Source organism: Aethalodelphis obliquidens, unplaced genomic scaffold (assembly GCF_003676395.1).
Source record: "Aethalodelphis obliquidens isolate GAN/ISIS:26980383/991018 unplaced genomic scaffold, ASM367639v1 scaffold11, whole genome shotgun sequence".
NCBI lineage: Eukaryota > Metazoa > Chordata > Mammalia > Artiodactyla > Delphinidae > Aethalodelphis > Aethalodelphis obliquidens.
In genome coordinates, this window is record NW_020837955.1 from 28658086 (window position 1) to 28678348 (window position 20263).

The 20263-nt window shown below is 47.1% G+C and overlaps 1 protein-coding gene across 39 annotated transcripts in view; it reads left to right on the forward strand.

Moving 5' to 3' along the window:
• Positions 1 to 374: 374 nt before the first annotated feature.
• The window catches only part of TCF7L2 (transcription factor 7 like 2), a 197490-nt gene continuing 177601 nt past the window's right edge, over positions 375 to 20263 (forward strand). For 6 of the 39 annotated variants that reach the window (XM_027112608.1, XM_027112614.1, XM_027112613.1 and 3 more), the window contains exons 1-4: positions 377 to 1195; positions 1473 to 1539; positions 1749 to 1873; positions 13854 to 13922. In XM_027112608.1, the coding sequence (XP_026968409.1) occupies positions 1007 to 1195; positions 1473 to 1539; positions 1749 to 1873; positions 13854 to 13922 (450 nt within the window). In that variant the 5' untranslated portion in view covers positions 377 to 1006. Of the gene's footprint in view, positions 1196 to 1472; positions 1540 to 1748; positions 1874 to 13853; positions 13923 to 20263 lie in introns of all 39 variants that reach the window. The other 33 variants (XM_027112610.1, XM_027112633.1, XM_027112632.1 and 30 more) reach the window with 12 other exon arrangements.

A 20263-nucleotide genomic window follows, 5' to 3' on the forward strand; every position in this document is an offset into this window, starting at 1 on the left:
CAGCCCGCACCCCTTCCCCACAATACTCTCCTCCTTTTCCCCTTCCTTAAGACTTATTTCTAATATTTCTAAAGTGCACTTTTTCTGGGCCTCACCCCATCCCCGCCCCCCAAGTGGGCTTTCCTTCCGCCTTCCTCGGCTCGGATTCCTGACGCGGTCGCCACCCCCTTCCCCTCCTCTCCTACTCCGCATTGTCTTTCTGAAGCCACCCCCCTCCCGGAGCGAGTCCCCGTTCCCTCGCCCAGACTCCCAGGCTCGCACACACTCAGCGCAGGCCTCTCCCCCTGCACACTCCTCCCTCCGTCTCTCCCCCCATCCCCCGCCCCTCTCCTCCTCCTCCTCCTCGTCTCCCTCCTCCCTCTCCCGGCGCCCGAAAGGATCATTGTTAGCCACCCCCGCCCCGCCCACCCCGGCTGTTTATTTATGCAGACGTCACCGGGCCGGCCCCGCCCCCCGGCATCTCATTAAGCGAGTGTGTTCCTCTCTCCCTGTCAATAATCTCCGCTCCCAGACTACTCCGTTCCTCCGGATTTCGATCCCCCTTTTTCTATCTGTCAATCAGCGCCGCCTTTGAACTGAAAAGCTCTCAGTCTAACTTCAACTCACTCAAATCCGAGCGGCACGAGCTCCTCCTGTATCTTCGGCTTCCCCCCCCTTTGCTCTTTATATCTGACTTCTTGTTGTTGTTGGTGTGTGTGTTTTTTTTTACCCCCCTTTTTTTATTTATTATTTTTTTGCACATTGATCGGATCCTTGGGAACGAGAGAAAAAAGAAACCCAAACTCACGCGTGCAGAAGATCTCCCCCCCCTTCCCCTCCCCTCCTCCCTCTTTCCCCTCCCCAGGAGAAAAAGACCCCAAAGCAGAAAAAAGTTCACCTTGGACTCGTCTTTTTCTTGCAGTATTTTTCTGGGGGGGGGGGCAAAACTTTTTGGTTTTTTTTTTTTTTTTTGGCTTTTCTTTCTCCTTCATTTTTCTTCCAAAATTGCTGCTGGTGGGTGAAAAAAATGCCGCAGCTGAACGGCGGTGGAGGAGATGACCTAGGCGCCAACGACGAACTGATTTCCTTCAAAGACGAGGGCGAGCAAGAGGAGAAGAGCTCCGAAAACTCCTCGGCAGAGAGGGATTTAGCTGATGTCAAATCGTCTCTAGTCAATGAATCAGAAACGAATCAAAACAGCTCCTCCGATTCCGAGGTAGGAAAAGCCCCTCGGGCTGGCGGGGTTCTTAATCTATTTCCTGGGCTTGGCAAATGTTGCTTAAAGGGGAGAAATCGGGGCTGGGGGCGGCGGCGGGACGCCGCGGGGCCGGGCGGGCGGCGTGTGCGTGTGGTGCCACCATTGCAAAAACTTGTAACCCTGTTTTTCTCTCCCATCCCAAACCCCCCCACCTCGCTGATTCTTTTTCTCCCCCATCTCCCCCCTCTGCGTGGCGTTTGCCCCTCGCCCTCCCCACCTCCACCCCTCCGGGAAGGCGGAAAGACGGCCTCCGCCTCGCTCCGAAAGTTTCCGAGATAAATCCCGGGAAAGTTTGGAAGAAGGTGAGTACGCCCCGCGCGCCCCGCAGCCGCCGGGAGCTGTCCCCCGGGCCCGCCGCCCCGCGCGCCCGGGCCCCGCGCCCCGCTCGGCCGGGCCTTGCGTCGGCCCGGCCGGGGCGCCCAGCCACTTGGGGCACTTTCTAAAAAGTTTCTCCTCGCTCTCTCCCGCTCCGCGCGGCCGCCGCCGTCCCCTCGCTGCCCCGCCATGTTAGCGGCCAAGAGGCAAGATGGAGGGCTCTTTAAGGGGCCACCGTATCCCGGCTACCCTTTCATCATGATCCCCGACCTGACGAGCCCCTACCTCCCCAACGGATCGCTCTCGCCCACCGCCCGAACCGTAAGTGCCTCCGCGCGCGGCCCCCGCCCGCTGACCGCCCACCCTTGCCTCCCGCCCGGCCCCGCATGCGGCCCCTGCCCTGCCCTGCCCCCTCCCTCCCTCTCCCCTCCCTCCCCGCCTCCTCCCCTCCCCGCCTCCCCTCCCCCTCTTGTGGCCCAGGCAGCCCGAAACTCTCCAAACTTTTCTGCCTTTTGTGGACTGGATTTGTTTGCACTTCGCCATGTTCTTGCTTTCAGTTTGTTGCCTCGTGATGTTGGGGAGACTTTTCTTTCCAAGCAGGGCTTTGTTGGTTGGGGGGGAATCAGAAGAACTTTTTTTTGCGCTCTGATTCCCCCCGCCCCCTTTGGTGGTGGTGTTTGTTTCTTCACCCTGGGAAGATGACTGTGTGGCTCTTTCTTTTCTCCCTCTCCTTCTCTCTCTCTCTTTTCCTTCCCTCTTCTGTGGCGTCTTGGGCTTTCCCCGGTTAACCCCTTGGCTGCCGCTGCCGGGGACTGAGTTAATGGGCTGCGCCCGACGCGCGGGGTAGAGTGGATTGTCCTCCAGGCGTTGGACTTGAGAACTAGCGGGCGCGCGGAGCCCGGGGCCTTGGAGAAGCGCCTCGTCTTTCTCTTTCGGCCGCGTATTTGTTTAGCTTTCTAGTGGCGATGGCTGGCTCTCAGCCCTCCTTCCCTTTTCCCCTGGAAGGTCACGCTTCCAAGACTGGTCCCACTGCAAACTTGGGGGCTCTGGGCTTCCTTTTCTGGGGCCACCCCGCAGGGCCGCGAGCGCCCTGGGCGCCGTGGCCGGCTCGGCTGCCCGGCGCGCTGGCTGCGGGCTCTCCCGGGCCGCGCGGGGTGGAGAGGCCCCTGTGGCCGCGGGTTTTGGTTTGTATGGAGCCGGGATGGCCTCCTCCGAGCGGACTTGATGTATTTCTAGGGAATTTTGGTGCCTTGGGGTTTATAGCGGGATCTGCGCTCGCCAGCTTCCGAGAAGGCCCTCAGTGGGCCCTGGGGGGCCAGAGACCAGGTTGTGCGGGGCCCAAGGGTGTATAGAGGGTGAGGGAGGCCGAGGGCTCCTTTCTTTCAAGGGATTGGGCTGCTGATCGTGGGCCACCCAACTTTGGGGGCTCCAGGGAGGCGCGGGGTGCCAGGCTCCGGGGGGGTGGCGCTTCCCGCGGCGTGCGTCCCGCGCCCCCCCGTGACATTTGTGAATAAGGCTCACCCTCTTCCCCGACAGGCCTCTGCCCCCTGCCCTCGCCTTGAACCCCCTCCCCCCGTCCCACCCTCCTCTAAAAAGCCTGGATTACGAATCTCTAGACGCAATCTCTAAACGTTTGTGCCCGGCTTCTCGGGATTGTCATTTTGCACCCTCTCTGGTTTGGTCCCCCTACCTCTTATTTACACTCACTTCTGTTTTCTTTTATTTTTCGGTAACTCGAGATAGCAATTTGAAATAGTGCACCCACTGTTCAGCAGCCGTGGATTCGGTGCTAATGGCCGAGGGTTTGCCGGACGGGAGTCGATCAGATCTACAAGTGTTTTTAAGCATTAAAATATTAACTATCAGGTTTGACTTGTTTTTTGGGGCCCTGGCAAAAATGGCAAGGGCATGCTAGACCGGTCATTTGTTATGGCCAGGAAAGAGAAATAATTATTACCCTCCCTCCCCCTCCCGCGCGCCCAGGCTTCTGCATGCTTGGGAAGCTGGGAGAGCATTTCAGCCCGACCTCCTCCTTCAGGGCCAGTTCTTTCAGGCGGCGGGGGCCGGGCAGTGGGGTTGCAGCTGTAGGGGAAACATTGTCCGGTTACGTTGTATTTTTCTTGGGAGCCTGTGGGCATCCTGAACCGGGAGTATTCGGCTCAGAATCGGAGAGTTTGTGTAATAACCAAGCCGACCAAGCGACATTCCAAAGTAACCCTGAGAATTTCTTACTCTCCTCCCCTCCCCCTACGATGGAAGCCTCTCTGGTATTATTTTAAAATCCACTTAGCCATCTTAAAGGCCATCTGAATATTGAGCTTTGATGGTGGGCTTGCTGGCCTTCTTGACTCTTTGCAAACTCCTGCCTGTGACCGCTGGCAATCTTGCCGCAAGATCTCCTGAAACTGCAACAGTTGTGTTGCGCTGTAATTAGGAAACAGGGAAATTGTTAAAGGTAAATAAATGATTTCCCGGTGCGAAAAGGATGGCTCCCAACAACCCCGTCCCCTCTGTGGGCATCGTAGGAACCCTCGGCGTCTAGTTATTTTAATTGTGGACATAGCGGGTGGCCTGATGCTGTGACATCAGATGGAGTCTGAGAAGACATTTCTGAAGTCAGGAGGCAGTTTTAGTATTTGCGTGTCAAACACCAACAGACATCTTTAGTGTGCACAGGCCCTTCCTCCTCCTATCTGTTACCTGGGTTAGCTGATGTGCTCCAGAATTAAGGTTATTTAAGCCGGTAAGTAGAGCCATGGAAATGAGGCTGAGAGGCTGTTGTGTGTCACTCCTGACCTCTTCGATCAGAGGGCCGGCTTGCAATTCCAGATTTGATACAGCTGCCGAAGGAATCTATAGGCAAGATAGCGGTCTTTTCATGCTCATCTGAAATTCTTAGTGCTTCATAGAGTGTGTTTTTGAGAGCAAGGTGTAAAGACAAATTAGCTGTATGTTCTATTCTCTTCCGGACCCTCCTTGGTGGTGGTGTTCTTTTGCTACATTTTCTGTTAACTTATGAGTGTACCTGTAAACAGTTGCATCCTTTAAAAAGCAAACTCTTTGGATTCCTGATTTCTGCTTTTCTTTTTAAGAATGTAAAGAATTAAGGAGTATCATTAGATGGGCTTATGATGAATAATATTTTATCTCAAGAATAATGCTTTAATTGCTGGAGATGCCATAAAGCTTGATAGTAATAATTTTATTTTAAAATGACAAAAGATTCCTCCATCACATTAATTTAGCCTTTGATACTGTAATAGGAACAGCTTTTAAAAAGGTTCGAATACAAAAAAGCATTAAGGTGAGAGGTCTGGTTGAGGAGATGGGAGGTGATAGAACTGCAAATATTAGAATTGTGGTAACATTTGTATATACCAAAGATAAGAATACTGTTACCATATTAAAGGAGATAGGAAAGAGTAGTTTTACGTTTCTTTTTTCCCTCCTGTCAAATGAGAATATGGGATACGGTGGCCGAAATTCCAGTTAGGTTTGAAATTCTTTTTAAGGGGTTGATTATTAGAGCTTTCACATCTTCTTTGATCCAAAGTTGTTTGCTTTTCAGCTGAAGCTGTTTGCTACTAGGTTGAACAAATAAATAAGCAGCATCTTGAATTCATTTTTGAACTTGGAATCCAGCATTTAAAGGAAACCAAGAGGGGCCTATTATTCATTGGGGTTTTATTTAGCCGGGCAGCAGCTTCTCTTTCTGCCTGGTGAAAAATGGATGTTTTCTCCTCGCTCAAACAGCATAATCCTTTCTTAATACAAAAGATTTAGACCTCGGAGTGTGAAGGGTTAATGGTGGTCCTTCCCCATTGTCCTCCTACCCCCCACCTTCATCCCTGATTGTTTTGACAACACTTTTCAAAGTGTGACATTCCAAGCCCCTACATAACAATGTAATATTACTGTAATTACACAGGTCATTACATTTTAAATAGAGAACAATAAAATGCTTATCGCCCTGAAAAAGAACAGGTGTTCTTGCCCTTCTTTGGTATTTATGCTAATTGTTTTTCATCTCCTTCAGAAATATTTATGGCAAACATGTTTAGATTTCAGTCTCAATGCAAAGTATTAATTCCGTGCTAATCTTTATAGGTTGGGGTTTAATGTCTGCAGTTTGGATTATGGGCTCAACATTCACCCAGTAAGTCATATTTTAATGATTATAAATTTAATATGCCAGTGCTTTGCAGTTTGTTGAAACGAAAGCTTTCTGAAACCCCAGAAACAAACTATGAGGCAGTCCGGGAGGCTGGAGTGTTTATCTGGAAGAAGTGTTTTTGGAAACTTTTGACTGCTGAAGGGAAGTAGCTTTCACTGATGCCCCCTATCTGATTGAGAAAAGATTTGGAGGAAAACAATCCCCGCTCTGGCTAGGAGTTTTCCACCTTGATTTTAATTTTACTGATAATGGATTTCATTTAGGGTCCCTGCTGGAAGCTGGTCCGCTCTCTGTTTCTTAGCAAGCTGTGAAAAAGTTACAGGAAGGTTTCCGGGGGCTGGCAGATCAAGAATGCTGTTCTGTTAGCAGCGCAGGATAACTGCAGTTCTGCATGCTATTAAAAAAATATTTGCTTTAGCAAACCAGCATTTTAATAGTTGCACCAGAGGCTGTGCTTTTAAAGATTACAGTAGAAGTCTTTCCAGGTTTTGAATGCCTCCTCACATCCCACGAGGTGCCTGCGTGCATACGAAAAGCGCCTAGATTTCTTGGTGGAGAAATGTTGGTGCAACTTCTCTTACACATGCACAGGGGGTAAACTAGAAGGTATCTAAGAGGATTTTACATTTTGTCAGATGTTTCACAACAGGGGCCCCCGAATCACATTAAAAATGCACTGCAGAGAAAGGACAGCTGCAAATTTTTGTGTGGACCTGTGTTTCTGGACCATGACTAAAACTCCGAGGACCTTTTCCCCAGCTGTCTGGAAGTTCTGTGGAAGTTGGTTTATTGGCAGTTAAGTCTGAGGCAACCTGGATTTAGCAGAGGCTCTCTCCTACACAGGAAATAGATGACATTATATTGGGGGAAGGGACAAAACTTCAGGCAAGGAGTGATTTACTCCTTTATTGTTTTTTTAAAACATGGCGTTGCCAAATAAATAAGCACTTTACAGGGAAGTAGGTGTAAGCTTTTTTAGTCTTGGTGAGTGGAATTAGATAATATCTTTAACCACATTTATAACTGTTTCGAGGTGACACATTTCAGAAGTTTTGAGAAGGAGCGGGGTGAATCAAATTCTTGAGGCTTTTATTTTTGAAGGGGGCGTGTGTTGTGGGCGTCTGAGTTTCTTCTGGGAGTGGATATTGGCAACCGTGTAACTAAATCTTCAACTCTGACTTATAATTGAGCACGTTTGTGAAGGAAATGGTTAATTTTACAACCAAAGGCAAACTTGCACCTCGACAGGTCTGCTGAAAGAAATGTGCCCCAGTCCTTTGCTGGCAAGCGCCACCGGGTCATAAATCCACAGGCTTTATTTACAGCCCATAACACTTATGAATGTTAAGATATTTGACGCCACGTTGGCCTTATAATATTCAAGGTCCGCAGACACTGGCAGTAGCTCAGATTTCTCTCACTAATTATAAGCAATGAGATGGGGGCGGGGTGTGGAGACCCCTTCGCAAAAGCTGCCCTCTCCCCTCCTCTGACCCCCATGCCTACAATCTGAGCTTACTGAGACAGACACCCCCTCCTCCTTTGGCAGCCGACTTGTACTTTTCTTCCAGGCTATTGTTACACACATTTATAAAGAGCACTTTCAGTAATGGAAATTCAGTTGGGTGGTTGGGAGGGGCTCGGCACAAATGCCTTTTTTCAAAAGCAAAGTTGCTCTAGGTGTTTGCATCTTTTTTCCTTTTCTTCTGGCTTCTCCCTGTTTCCTTTCTTTCTTGTTTTTTTTGAGACCCTCTTGCCTGTATTGTGCATATTTCCCAGAATACTTAAAGAAACCTGATACGGGAGATGGGTCTTTAATTTATAGGATGTTCCACTGAGCTGGAAGGGAAAATACACACATTGCAGAGTGCGCTAGTTAACGTGAGGGTTTAAAAAAAAAAAAGTGCCACAGAGTGAGGAGAGTTGATTAAAAGAATTAATAGATGAGAAAAAAATTCCAGATTTACCTTGGCAGTGGGAAGGCCATTCATTTGGGGGAAGTGCACTGGTATCTGGGGGGAGGAAGCACAGAAAAGTAGCAGGGGAGGAAGAATAAATGCTTGCCTGAGAAAGATTAGAAAAGGGTAAGAAGATGGGACAGAGATTTGGGCATGAGGAAATGGCTTGATTGAAATTAGGGATTAAAAGTTTCTTAGCGAGAGGTAGAAGTACCATGGGTGGGGGGTGGCTATTAGCAACTATATGGCTCAGCTCAGTAAAAACTGGTCGCAATCCACTTTTCACCCAAAGAGCTCTATCCAGCAGCAGATAGTCTTTCATGTAAGTTATTGTGTGAGGAGCTGGGGATGGGGCATCTGTGGTCAAGACCCCGATGTGACAGAGAAGGCCAGTTATCCTCCTGATTTTAATTCATTCTTAAAAGAGTGGGCTTTCTAGTGTGTGTGTTACAAACTGACCACCTGGTAAAGGGGGAGTGGGATTCTGAGGTGTGTGGGTAACTGTTGAGGGGGGTAGGAGCTGATCGCGCTGTCCTCGCTGGCCGGAGCCTTCCTTCCATCCAACCCAGACTTCAAGACAGAGGCTGAAAGGTTTTATTTTCTAATCAATGGAATGCAGAAACTTACTAGCCCTCAGGGACAGATATGAATCCCTTAACAGCTCATTACAAAGATGGGGCTGTGGGATCTTTGAACGGGTTGTCGGCCCTGGTGTTCTTCGGTTTTCCCAGGATAGGTTTTTTTCTTCCTTGGGCACATCTGATTTCAGGCTGGTAATATGTCTGTAATATTTTATTCTTTTCTTTCTTTTTTTTTTTTGGTCATGAAGTAGCCCCAAACAGCTCGATCTACAGGGGGAAGGAATGGTTACTAGTGGGATCAGCTCTGAAGGAGTTAAAATTGCTTGCTAAAGTTTGGCATCATGAAAATAAATTTGAGGCCTGGTAGACATTAGTAAGGCACAGCACATTTACAGAGCTTAATTAGTACGAACTGTAATTGTTCATGGTCTGCCAGAAGAAGTAATGTTCAGGAAAAGTGGAGTCCTTCTCTTGCAGTCTTTAGTTTGAAACCGATAAATCACTTGCATATTTGTGTAGTGATTCAAATGGAGCTAAGACCTCTCCCATCCCAACATGTGGTAAATTGTAAAGTCAATGAATTGCAGATGTAGGCTACAGTGAGATTCTCTAAGAAAATGCAGAATGAATGGGAAAGAATGATGCTATAAATATTTACTGAGAAGATAACTAGGTTCTTGCGTGCTGGACCAATTATGATGTCCTAAATATATTAGCAAAATGCTTAAAAAATCGAGAGGATTTGTGTGGGTCTTTGGGTGGGTTGGTTGGTTTGGGAAAGTGAAATAAAAGGCACTATGTTATTGTCGTGTCAGTTTTATTAAGCCTGAATCACAATGGCATACCCAGGGAAGGACACATGAAACCCACATTAATGCAAATTAATTCGTTATGAGTGTGCAGCCTGTGACTGCTAAGTGGAGTAATGATGGGGCATCATTTTAAGAGTGTTAGTGTAGCAACTTTTAATGAAAAATGCTGTGTTAGGAACATGTCTCAGCACTTTAGCCCACGTGTTTTTATATGCTGGAAATGTGTTTTGGACAAGAGCAGGAAACTTGCTTCACTTTATTCTCCCCTCTCCCAAACAGTTTAAGAAATGTAATTATGTTTTGATGTTTAAAGAAAATCATCTAATTTTCCCTCAAAAAAACCAATCCAGAAATGCCCATCACCATAACCAAGTTCGACTTCAACTTCTTTTCTTTCTTTCTTTTTTTTTTTTGCAAGAGACTGCAGCACAAAGTGGAAAAACAATGAATGTAGCATCCCCCATAGACCTATAGATATAAGTTTATTGAAGTGATTCCCCCCCCCTTTTTTTTCTTCTTAGAGGATTTTGGTCTCAGGCAGTGTTGCAAGTCAATACTTCTTTCCCCAAATGTGAGTAGGTGGATGTGTATGAAAGCTGTAAAAGTTAATGATCGTTCTCTGACTCATAGCTGATGGTTTCAGGTTGAGGAAAAGAAAAGAAAAAATTAATGAGGGTAAATAGACATTTGATGGAACGTTGAGACAGTAAGAGAGATTGTTCCTGTGTCTAAAGGCATGTGTTTTGTTGCAGCAGAATTTCTGAAGGAGAATGCCAGGAAGTGAAAAGGGGTTGCCTTTGTTAAGTTGTTGTTGTAGGAGGGTACAGATGTTCTGTGTCTGGATCTTTGCAGGAATGTTTAAGCCTCCATACCTAGCAGTCAGTGCTGGCTTTGCCTTCCCTGTGGAAGTTAGAAGTCCCCTTGGCATCTTTTAAGGGGGCGGGCAGGCACCCAAAGGCCTGATCAGAAGTTTCCCACTAAATGTAAGAGGCTCCCAGCATAGGGCTGGGGGTGCTGTCTCTGTCCTGCAAAATGACTGGTGACTTAAGAAAAAGTCTTAGATATTTAAGCCTCTATTCTGCCTTTTATGCTAATGACATGGAAATTAAACTTCAAGTGCCTCACGGTGGTAGCTACAGGGGAGAGGAAGGTGGACCAAAAAATCCCCCAACCCAAAACCGTTTAGGAAATGAATCTGAATTTCTTCTTCTTCTTCTTTTTTTTTTTAATTGAAAGCTTGGTGATTCATAAAACTGGAAATACAGCAAATGCTCCCCACTCTTCCCAATTTAGTGGAATGAATAGGCATACAAAATTAATCTTCATCCTACTGGAAGTTGGAAACCCAGTGTAGTGTTTCAAGATTTTTAGTCGCCTCTGAGGATGAGATCTCTGTGATTGAAAAAGCTGTTTCCCTTTTCTCCCATCCCTGGCTATCTCTGATGTCTTGTATCTGAAACATCAAATTTAGGGCCAGTGGTAGTGATTAGAAATGAAATGAGAGAAATCAAGATAGGATTTCTTGATAAGGGAGGTGGTTGATCGTAAAACGTTGGTTTTTGAATTGCTGGAAAATGTAGGCAAGGCTGTGCTGAGCACCAGCGCATCTCCATGGCTCTTCCTCTGGACCAGAGGGGGCTGGGTCACCGGGAGGTGTTCAGATGGGTGGTTGGGTGGGCTTGGCCACTGTAAACAAGCACACAGGAAGGGAAGGTTTGTTTTGTTGAGAGTTTCACAGGAAGAGGACATGAAAAGTACCTTGGAGTTCTCATGTGGTACTGCTTCAGGGTGCCTGAGGAGGGGCGGGGCAGGGGGGAACCACGGTGAGGGTGTGTTGCGGACCCGGGGTACAGGAGTCACAGTTGCTGGATGCGGAAATGACGTGCAGTGCTGCAGGTGGCCAAGAGCAGGGGTGGTCCCAAGAGTCCTGGCCTGGGGGAACCTGGTTCTTGAACTCAGATGAGCCTTAGATCGCCACCTAAGATCTCTCAAGCGCCCCTCATCTTCCAAAAGCAAACAAACAAACAAACAAAAGCACAAAGGGTCAACCCTCTCTTGTTCTTTCTTCTAGCTTTTTACGGAGATATAAATAAAGTATTGTTCCAGTTTAGAATGCCAAGTTTTTACCGGGTCCTTGTATTTTATGTTTGTCTTAAAAAGCTAGACTATAATGAACAAGGCATCTCTGTGTTTTCCAGGGATGGAAAAAGCAGTATTTAAAGGGTGTGTTTTAGAAAAGAGTATTTGGGAAAAGAGGGGGTGGGAACCCAAAGGAGAAACGAGAAAATTGTCTTCGTCGCTGTTGCTGGGGGGAAGTGTTTAAGCTGAAAATCTCTCCAACGCAGTGGGTACTGGCTGGGAGTGAAGAGCTGATTGGAGCTTGTACTGTGTGGATTTATGAGCTGGTGGCGGTTATTCCGTGTGCCTGGATACCTGAGGAGGGGAGTTGCATTACTTGGGAATGTTAGATTGGTGTGTGTGAAGGTGAAATTAACTTTGTCCTACCAGATTCTTAAGGACCTTGCAGCTGCATTTGTACTGTCTTAATTGTAGCGTTCTCTCTGGGGTTGTGTTGTTGTTTGGGTGGTGCCGAACGTGAGGGTTAAGTGTGGACCCGGACAAATGGAAATTGAATTTGTATTAGCCACAGTTTCATTAATTTATTCAGAGGGCCGTGATGATCTGAAATTTTGTTTACTCGACCTATACTTAGTTATCATGTGTCCATTCGATTTTAATTGACGATAGGAGATTTCTGTGGTTACCCTGAGTGCAAGATTGCCTTAGGGCTCCGCAAGGTTTGTGGGAAGAAAAGCTTGGACAAGTTTCCATTAAGCTCTGAACCAGGCAGTTGGAAAATCGCAGCATACAACCGGCTGAAAAGGGGGACGAGGTTTTAGTGTTGCCTTCTCTCTCCTGAGCAGGGGAGTCCCTCGCTCCGACAAGAGCTGCTCTCAGCCAGGAATTCCAAACTTGCAGAGGAACCTATCCCTCGCACAAAAGTTGTTTTAACACAATGCAGAATTGTCACAGTAATTAGTGCGATCTCCTTACTGACTGGCAGTTTTCACAAAAAGGACAGGGGGGCCAAGGGGGCAAATTCATCTGTCTTTTTCAGTGACTCACTTTGGATGAACTGCTCCTGAGTGTGTGTGTGCAGGGGTGGAGTGCTGTGTGCGTAGGGGGGCTTATCTCAGTGGCTCAGCCTTTATCTTTTGTTGTTTTAGGAAGTGTGATTCATTACTCTGCTTTGACAGGTAAAGGAATATATATATTTTTGGCCCACCTTTATTGTGCCCCCTTTTAACTTTGATTAGTATTGTTTGGGAGCAAGCAGACTCCTAACATATATACAGGCAGTGTGTTTTTGTTTGTTCACTTGGAGCAGATACAGTGATCTCAGAACCCACTATATCCCCAACTGGGAACAGTACAGCCTTATCCCATGAGCCGTGTGCATTTAGGCTATTTAAAAAATTTCATTACTACTGCGTTGTGTTTAGTATGAGTTGGTTCAGAAGTTCTTATGTGAATTTCTTCCCCCCCCCCCAAATAAAAACCTGTATAAACTGAATAATTTTTCTTGCAGGGAGCAAGATACAAAATATAATGGGGTCTAAAGAACTGCTATACAGGGAGGTTCTGGTAATAGGAATCGTACAGTGGTAGTAATGGCAATAGTTTGCTATAGTAATACAGATCTGTGTTTGGAAATGTAACTGATTTGCCTATTACTGCGAGGGAGATGGGCAGTGATTTCATAGGACCGTGTGATTCTTCATCATTTGTTCGTTTATGGCCAATTAAAATGCATTTTCAGATATTGTTGAGACCTTTTGTGTTTGTTGTATTGTTTATAAAATAAGTCAGCAGATGGTGTTTGTTCTCCCAGTTGGTAGGAGCCCAAGATGAATAAGTACTATTTGGGAAAAGAAGAATTTGGAGAGGCCTCTTGGTATTTCTTTTTATTTGGGGCTACCCGTTTCTTTGATGGTAGATCTACAGGGCTTCAGAGGGAAAGGCCCAGGAGAGACTTTAGCCTTCTGCTGTGGAGAGTCTGGGTGAACCAGGGATGCACCTTCACCCGGGGGCCCCCAAATATATAGGTGGTCTTTAGAAAACTCAGTGGCTCTTTGGCACTGGTTGGTTCCTTCTTTGGGGAAGTGTGGCTTCCTAGAGTGCGTGCGGGCTGCAGAGCCGTCCTGAGCCGTCCTGGGACTGATAGCTTAGTCATTGCGAAAGAATGTATAAGGCATCGAGTGGCCCCTGAATTCTGCCTGCCACATTTGTTTTCCCCAGAATAGAATTGTGTCTGAGGGTGAGAGCCTAGTTCTTAGAACTCTGGGGGGCTTGTACCTTTGCAGTCTTGTGGCTTCTCACATCCTTTCTCTCCCAGTCTTTCCCTCCTGCCTACGTGTCGCAATTCTGATGATGTTTGCAGCATACAGTTAATTCTTCTGCAGCATCTTGCTCAGCACACTGGCTTCCTTTATGTCTTAACGGGCGTCCGTCTTTCCTTTTCGTGTCATTGATCCTCGCTCCTGGCCCCCTCCACCCCCCTTTTGCTTATTGAATGGGTGCTTTTTTTTTTTTTTAAACTTTAGATGATTATGATCATCTTATTTATAGCAACAAATAAAAATACAGAGGTCTTGATTGAATGCCAAGGCTGCAGTTCAATCTAGGAAGGTTTGTCTGCTATTCATAAACTGCTTAAGATGTTTTCTTGTAGTTTGTGACATAAGCAGAACGCTTTGATTTGGTTTCTTTCTACAGCTCTATTTTCAGTCCGGGAGCACACATTACTCTGCGTACAAAACGATTGAACACCAGATTGCAATTCAGGTAGGACATGCAAGAGATCCCGAAGCTTGATTTGGCAATGTGTAGGTCTCTTGTGTCTCTTATTCTCCACCCCTCCCCCTGACCTAGGTGATGATGATGGTGGTGATGATGGCAGTGTGGTTGTGGTTGATTCTTCGGGGGAGGTTGGAAGCAAAGAAGAAACAAGAGCAGAAGAAATGCTGCTAAAATGATTTAAAGATAGGGAAAGAAGGAGAAGCCTGTGTTTTTTTGTTAAGAGCATCTCGATCAGGCATGATGGGCACACAGACCCCCCTAGCTTGGCTACTGTTTTTTGCTTCAGGAGGGGTCTTAAATTGGGAGTCACATGAGGTGACAGAATGTGAATGGGAAGAATTAAGGGGGGTGAGATAGCAGAGGAGGCTGTGTGACAGCCAGAGAGTTGTTTCCGGTGGATCAAAATCATGTTAAGTGGTGCTAAGAATATCACTTTTGACCTGATTGTTCTGAAATGTTGATTTCTCTAGGACTTGTTGATACATGACACTGGAAGTGCTGGGAGGGAAAGGCGACAGATCCCAGCTTCTGATGAGTGTCCTGTTTCCTGCTCACGTAGTACTTCCATTCTCTTAAATCCAAAGGCTAAACAAATCACGGACTAATATAGACTCAGAGCTGAACTGATGCCAACAGAGTGCAGTCGTGGAGGGAGAGCAGACTAATACGATTTTCGTCTGTCTGCCTGGCCTGGCCAGGATGGATGGACCTCATGGTGTAACTAATGGTGCCGAAACTTCTTGAGTCCTCTGCTTCTGGGTTAACCCTTCAAGGGGAGGTTTTTGAAACCCGCTGTTGGGGCGTTCAGGTCTGGCTCCGGGGTCTTCTCTCCTTGGAAGCGGGTGTCGCTTGGTTATATCATTTCCGTTCTTCCCTTGCTCACTTTCTTGTGGTTAGCCCTTGCGGATAACTTGGGTGTGTGTATGTGGTCCACAGCCATATCGCATCTTTGTAGCTGTGCTGTTTCAAATCTGCCTCTGTCTGGAGAAGACTTTCCAGTAGCCCTTTGTCCCAGGTACCTTGTGAATTATGCCACCAGTGAAAAGTAGGACTCAGCAGACGTTGTTATTCGGTGGATCCCCTAGTATTTTGTACTCATTTCAAGGTGACAGTAACTTATTTAAAAAATATTTGGATTCCTTCTGCAGTCGTGCTGCTGATCCGTGTGTGTATTTTAGGGGAAAGTACGACTCTCGATGATGCTCCTCCACCCCCAGATTCTTTCCAAGGCTGGTGGGTTTTTTTGTTTTTGTTTTATTTTTTGGCCGCGCTGCGCAGCATGTGGGATCTTAGTTCCTCAACCAGGGATCGAACCCGTGGCCCACCCCCCAGCATTGGAAGCATGGAGTCTTAACCACTGGATCCCCAGGGAAGTCCCCAGGGCTGGTGTTCTTGCTGGCACTCCCCCTGGGGGACCCTTCTTCCTTTTGATCAGCAGCACAGTGAACGTTGCTCCCAGAAAAGGGCATAGACTCGGGGCTTGGTTGGAGAGCAAGCCCGAACCCTAACTCTTGGTGAGTGGATGATGAACAGTGTCGTGAGGCCTGCCACATCTTGTGGGGGGGCTGGAAAATCCCGTTGCCTGGGGTATGGGAATTGTCAAGGTTGAATAGCATCACGATCCCTATCTTGGAGTGGAAAGGCTGGCTGGGGCCATGTCACTGGGAGACCAGCCGAGCCCAGAGTAGCTGTTTTGTGTCTTTACACCCGTTGCTGAAGTGTCCCTTGTTAGGCCGAGCAGTTCGTCTTTCTCCAAACCACCTGGCACAGTGCGGGCCGTGTGAAGCGCTTTCTCAGGAGGGAGATGGAGTAAGTTACAGAGCTCATTGTCTGGAGGACTGAAACCATTACTACTCGTCCATGAACAGGTAGTATTGTTCTCCTCTGCTTCTGTTTGCTAAGGCATGATGCCCATGTGGGCAAACAGAGAGATATTTTATTAGAGACCCAGCACCACCATGCTTTGAGGATTCATTCTCCCCCAGTCTCTGCTAGACCAAGATGAGGTCAAAGCCACATGGCATCTAGCTGTAATTTTAGTTTGACCATCAAAGGATAAATGGCGAAACAAAACGAAACGAAAGAAGCAAAGGGGAGAAAAAGAGGAAACCTCAGACACAATAAAATTGTTCCCAAGGCACATGGCAGCTCAGTAGCAACGTGAGGGGGAGAGGAGAGGGTGGCCCTGCTTTCGTGCAGAGTAGAGCGGATGTGTGCCCTCTGCCCCATTCTCCAGTTTAAGGCTTAGATGCGGCGTGATTGTCAGGGCAGAATTTTCTTCCCTGGAAATTTAAAACTGTTTAACCTTAATAGGTACAGTATTTCAATCTGAGCTGAGCTGGTTGCTTTCCTAAGCTATATCCTGAAATAACCTAGAGTAGTATGACACCGTGCATCCCATGAGATTCCTCCCCCTTTCCCTTCCCTCCTGTAATCTCAGGACTTGGCCAGGTGCAACATTTATGTGAATGGCTTCTGAGTGATTCTCTAGTCGCGTCTGTCATGTTCTTCTAAAAGGTTTGGACACAGTATCAATTGATGTGTTGGGATCTTCCTCACTTTTGACAATCTCCTAACTCCTCTCAGTTTTGAAAAGACAAGAGCAACACAAAAGCCGTATTTTCCCTAAATGGTTAACACAGTATAATTGGAATAAAAATTAAAAGGCTTTTTTTTTTTTACAGACATAGATATTTAACTCTATTGACTTGTAGAGAGTTTTATTGAGATATAAGTACAGCACAGTGCACAGATCCTCAGTGGTGAGATGGACGAACTTTTACTTTTGTGAACATCCGTGAAACCATCCCCCAAAGCAATATATAGAATGAGGTTGGAATGCTTTTTCTGTACAGGGCCAGATAATGAGTATTTTAGGCTTTGTAGGCCAAACAAGCTCAGTGGCAGCCTCTCAATTCTGCCATTGTGTGTGAAAGCCGCCAAAAGTAATACCTACGGGAATAGGTGTAGGTGTAGCTGGGTCCCAATAAAACTTTATTCATAAAAACAGATAGTGGCTGAATTTGGCTCCTAGGCTGTAGTTTGTGGGGCCCCGAAAAGGAGTATTACCAATTTCCCTGGGGTCTCACTTATTCAAAGCTTCCCACGACTGCTGACCAAAATTCTCACCCTGGATTAGTTTCATCTATCACCATGGATTAGTTTTGCCTGTTTTTTAGCTTCTTAACAATGGGATTGTGTAGCAAATAGACTGTCTCATGTCTGGCCCTACTTAGCTTATGTGTGTGTTTCACCCCTGTTATTGCCAGCAGCATGGTTTGCTCCTTTTTATTGCCATGTACTGTGCCACAGTGCAGGTGTCCTTTCTGTGCTTTTGGGTATTTGGATTGCTTCCAGTTTCCTGCTACTATAAGGCCCTAGTAACATTCTCACCCAGATCTTTTGGAGGAATATGTGTGTTGGATTCTGTTCACACTCAGGAGTGGACTGGGAGAGTGATATGTGTGTTTAGCTTGCATTGCCCTTTTGAGAGAGACTTGAACACTGGATTTCAAATGATATCTTTTGAAATGCACCAGCATAGTGGTTGTTGGGTGTGTGAGTGGCACACAGGAGGGGGAGCAGTAAAAAGATTGGGGTGGGGGGTTTCCCTGGTGGCGCAGTGGTTGAGAGTTCGCCTGCCGAGGCAGGGGACACAGGTTCGTGCCCCGGTCCGGGAAGATCCCACAGGCCGCGGAGCGGCTGGGCCCGTGAGCCATGGCCGCTGAGCCTGCGTGTTTGGAGCCTGTGCTCCGCAACGGGAGAGGCCACAACAGTGAGAGGCCCGCGTACCGCAAAAAAAAAAAAAGATCTGGGTGGGATCAGAGGCCAGCTTGCCCAAGCTCCAGTGCACGCCCCTTCACGCAGGGCTTTGCTTTCTGGCCCCAGTGGGAGCTCCTCCCACTGGGGGCCTGTTTCTGGGAACTCCTCCCACTGTCTTCATTAACCCGGAAGAGATCCTGCAGGCTGAGCGCAGAGGTGGACTCACTTTGCAGGTGCCTCCCAGGAGTGCCCTGCAGGTGATTGTGGATAAACGTTTAAGCACTGCCTCCACTATCTCCCTGAAGAGAGCTCTTCCCACACTCCTTCCAAACCCAAGAGTAGTGTTGGAATCAAGGTCAGGATCCACAGAAGATGTTTCCGTTGGTTTTCAGAAGGGCTACTTCGCAACCAATTAAGCCTTTGTTTTAAGAGTATTTTGGCCAAAGGTTGATGTTTTAACACCAAGTCAGATGTGATTTAGGAAAAAAAACTCCACACGCAGCAAAAACAAACTGTGTAGACCTTTCTTCGTTGTTTTTCTTTTCAGATGTGCAGTGGTTTGTGTGTGTGTGTGTGTGTGTGTGTGTGCATGCACAAAGACAACTAGGAGAGGATCCAGAAGAAATGGACCATTTTATTTGTTTACACAGCTGAGCGGTGGAGATTTTGTAGTGGGTGTTGCTTTCCCTTTCATCCTCGAGGCTGCAAGCTTCCATCTGAGTTCTCCCAGCCCATACCATTCTGCTTGGTCTTAGAACTCGTCTGCCATGATTCACTACGGCCTGAGGACCTTCCTCCAGGGCCTGGGTGCTTTGTGGAGCCAGCGAGAGAAGGATACAATTTGGAGAGTGTCCTGTCCCCTCTTGGTCCTTTATTCTTGAATGTGAACTTGGCACTCAGTCTTGTCCGTATCATAACATTGTTAAGATTCCTGAGGTTCTATGGCTCAGGGTCCATCTCTTTGCCCCAGTAGATCCTTGGTGTTCGTGATAAAAATGTCCAGAGAATTGTACCAGCAGGTTTGAGCAGGATGTTTGAGGGTGCCTGGCTTTTCCCTAGTTCATGTTTCGGATGGTCGTCTCTTGAGTTCTAGGCCCTCCCTCGCTCCACAAGTTCCCTGGCCTTTCAGGTTTTGTGAGGGTTTGCGATATCCATTGAGGAGCAGATCTGGGCTAAGAGGGAGAACTCGCAGAAGCCAATTCTTCATACAGTTCTTTAGTCCCATCACCAGACTGGCTGTGAGATTTCATGTCCACTTTCCACAAAGAATGCAGTGTGTGTGTGTGTGTGTGTGTGTGTGTGTGTGTGTGTGTGTGTGTGTGTGTATGTGAGAGACAGACAGACACAGATGTCATTTCACTAGAGTAGTTTGACAAAGCCTCTGGGTGCCAGTTAACGTATTCAAAAGGTTCATTCACTTGCTATAGTGGTGCATTTTAGCCTAATTGTCTCATTTAAGTCCATACCTCAGAATGCTTGTTCATTCATTCAAAAATATTTATTGTGTATCTAGTGTGTGCCAGGCCCCTGGGGAGTTCACCAGTGAGCAACACGTTTCAAGGGAGCTTCAGTGTTGGTGATGCTTTGGGCACCCCACCCCCCTTGGTCTGACTCAGTAGGTTTTGGATACAGTCCGGGAGTTTGCATTTTTAATCAGGGTTCTGATTTTTGCCTACTGAAGTTTTGGAATTGTTGCCCCAGAGGCTTCTGAAATCAGTCAATTGATCACTTATTGGCTGCTCAGTCATTTTCGCTTGCTGAGTAAAAATTAAGGGCTGGCCAAGTAATTAAGGGGGATAGCTTTTTCTCATTTTTTTTTTTTTTTTTTAGCTTTTTCTCATTTTGAGTGAGAAACTAGACTGCCCTTAGGTTCTGATGAGCTTTTGAGGCTTTCCTTCTCCCTGGTTATGGGAGGAGAGCCAGATACTTCTGTAAGGCTCAAGAAGAGGGATTTCTTTGTTTATGGAAGAGTGGCTTGGGCAGTGATGTGCTTGGTCTTAGGGGTCAGAGGCAATAGCAACAGCTGATAGTAGTAGCAGCTTCTGCTCATTGAATTCTCCCAGCGCATTGGGTCTGGTGTTAAGTGCTGTATGTGAATTCTTTATTGATTCTTCATAACAACACAGAAGGAAACCCAAATGGCGCAGCTCCTCTTACCACCATGATCCCCATTTTGTGAACCAGGAAATGGAGACTCAGATACGCAAGATATTTTGCGCATGGTCAAGGAATTAGGATTCAAAACTGGGCTGGAGAGAGCCTGTACTACACAGCCTCATGCTGACTACTGTCTGCTCAGAATATAAGCTCAGCAGGGTCTGGGGGTTCCTCAAGCAATGGCGACTAACCAGCTCTCTGGGGTCTATACAAAAGAACCACCTGGGAGCCGCTCAGAAATACAGAATCCTGGGTTTTAACCCCTTGGAGATCCTCATTCATCAGGACTAGGTCTGTGTTTCACAGGTTTGAGCAAGCATCACCTAGAAAGTGCCTGGTGGGCTTGTTGAGATGCACATCTGTGGCCCCACCAGAGTTTCAGCTGTAACAAATATTCTGGTGATATT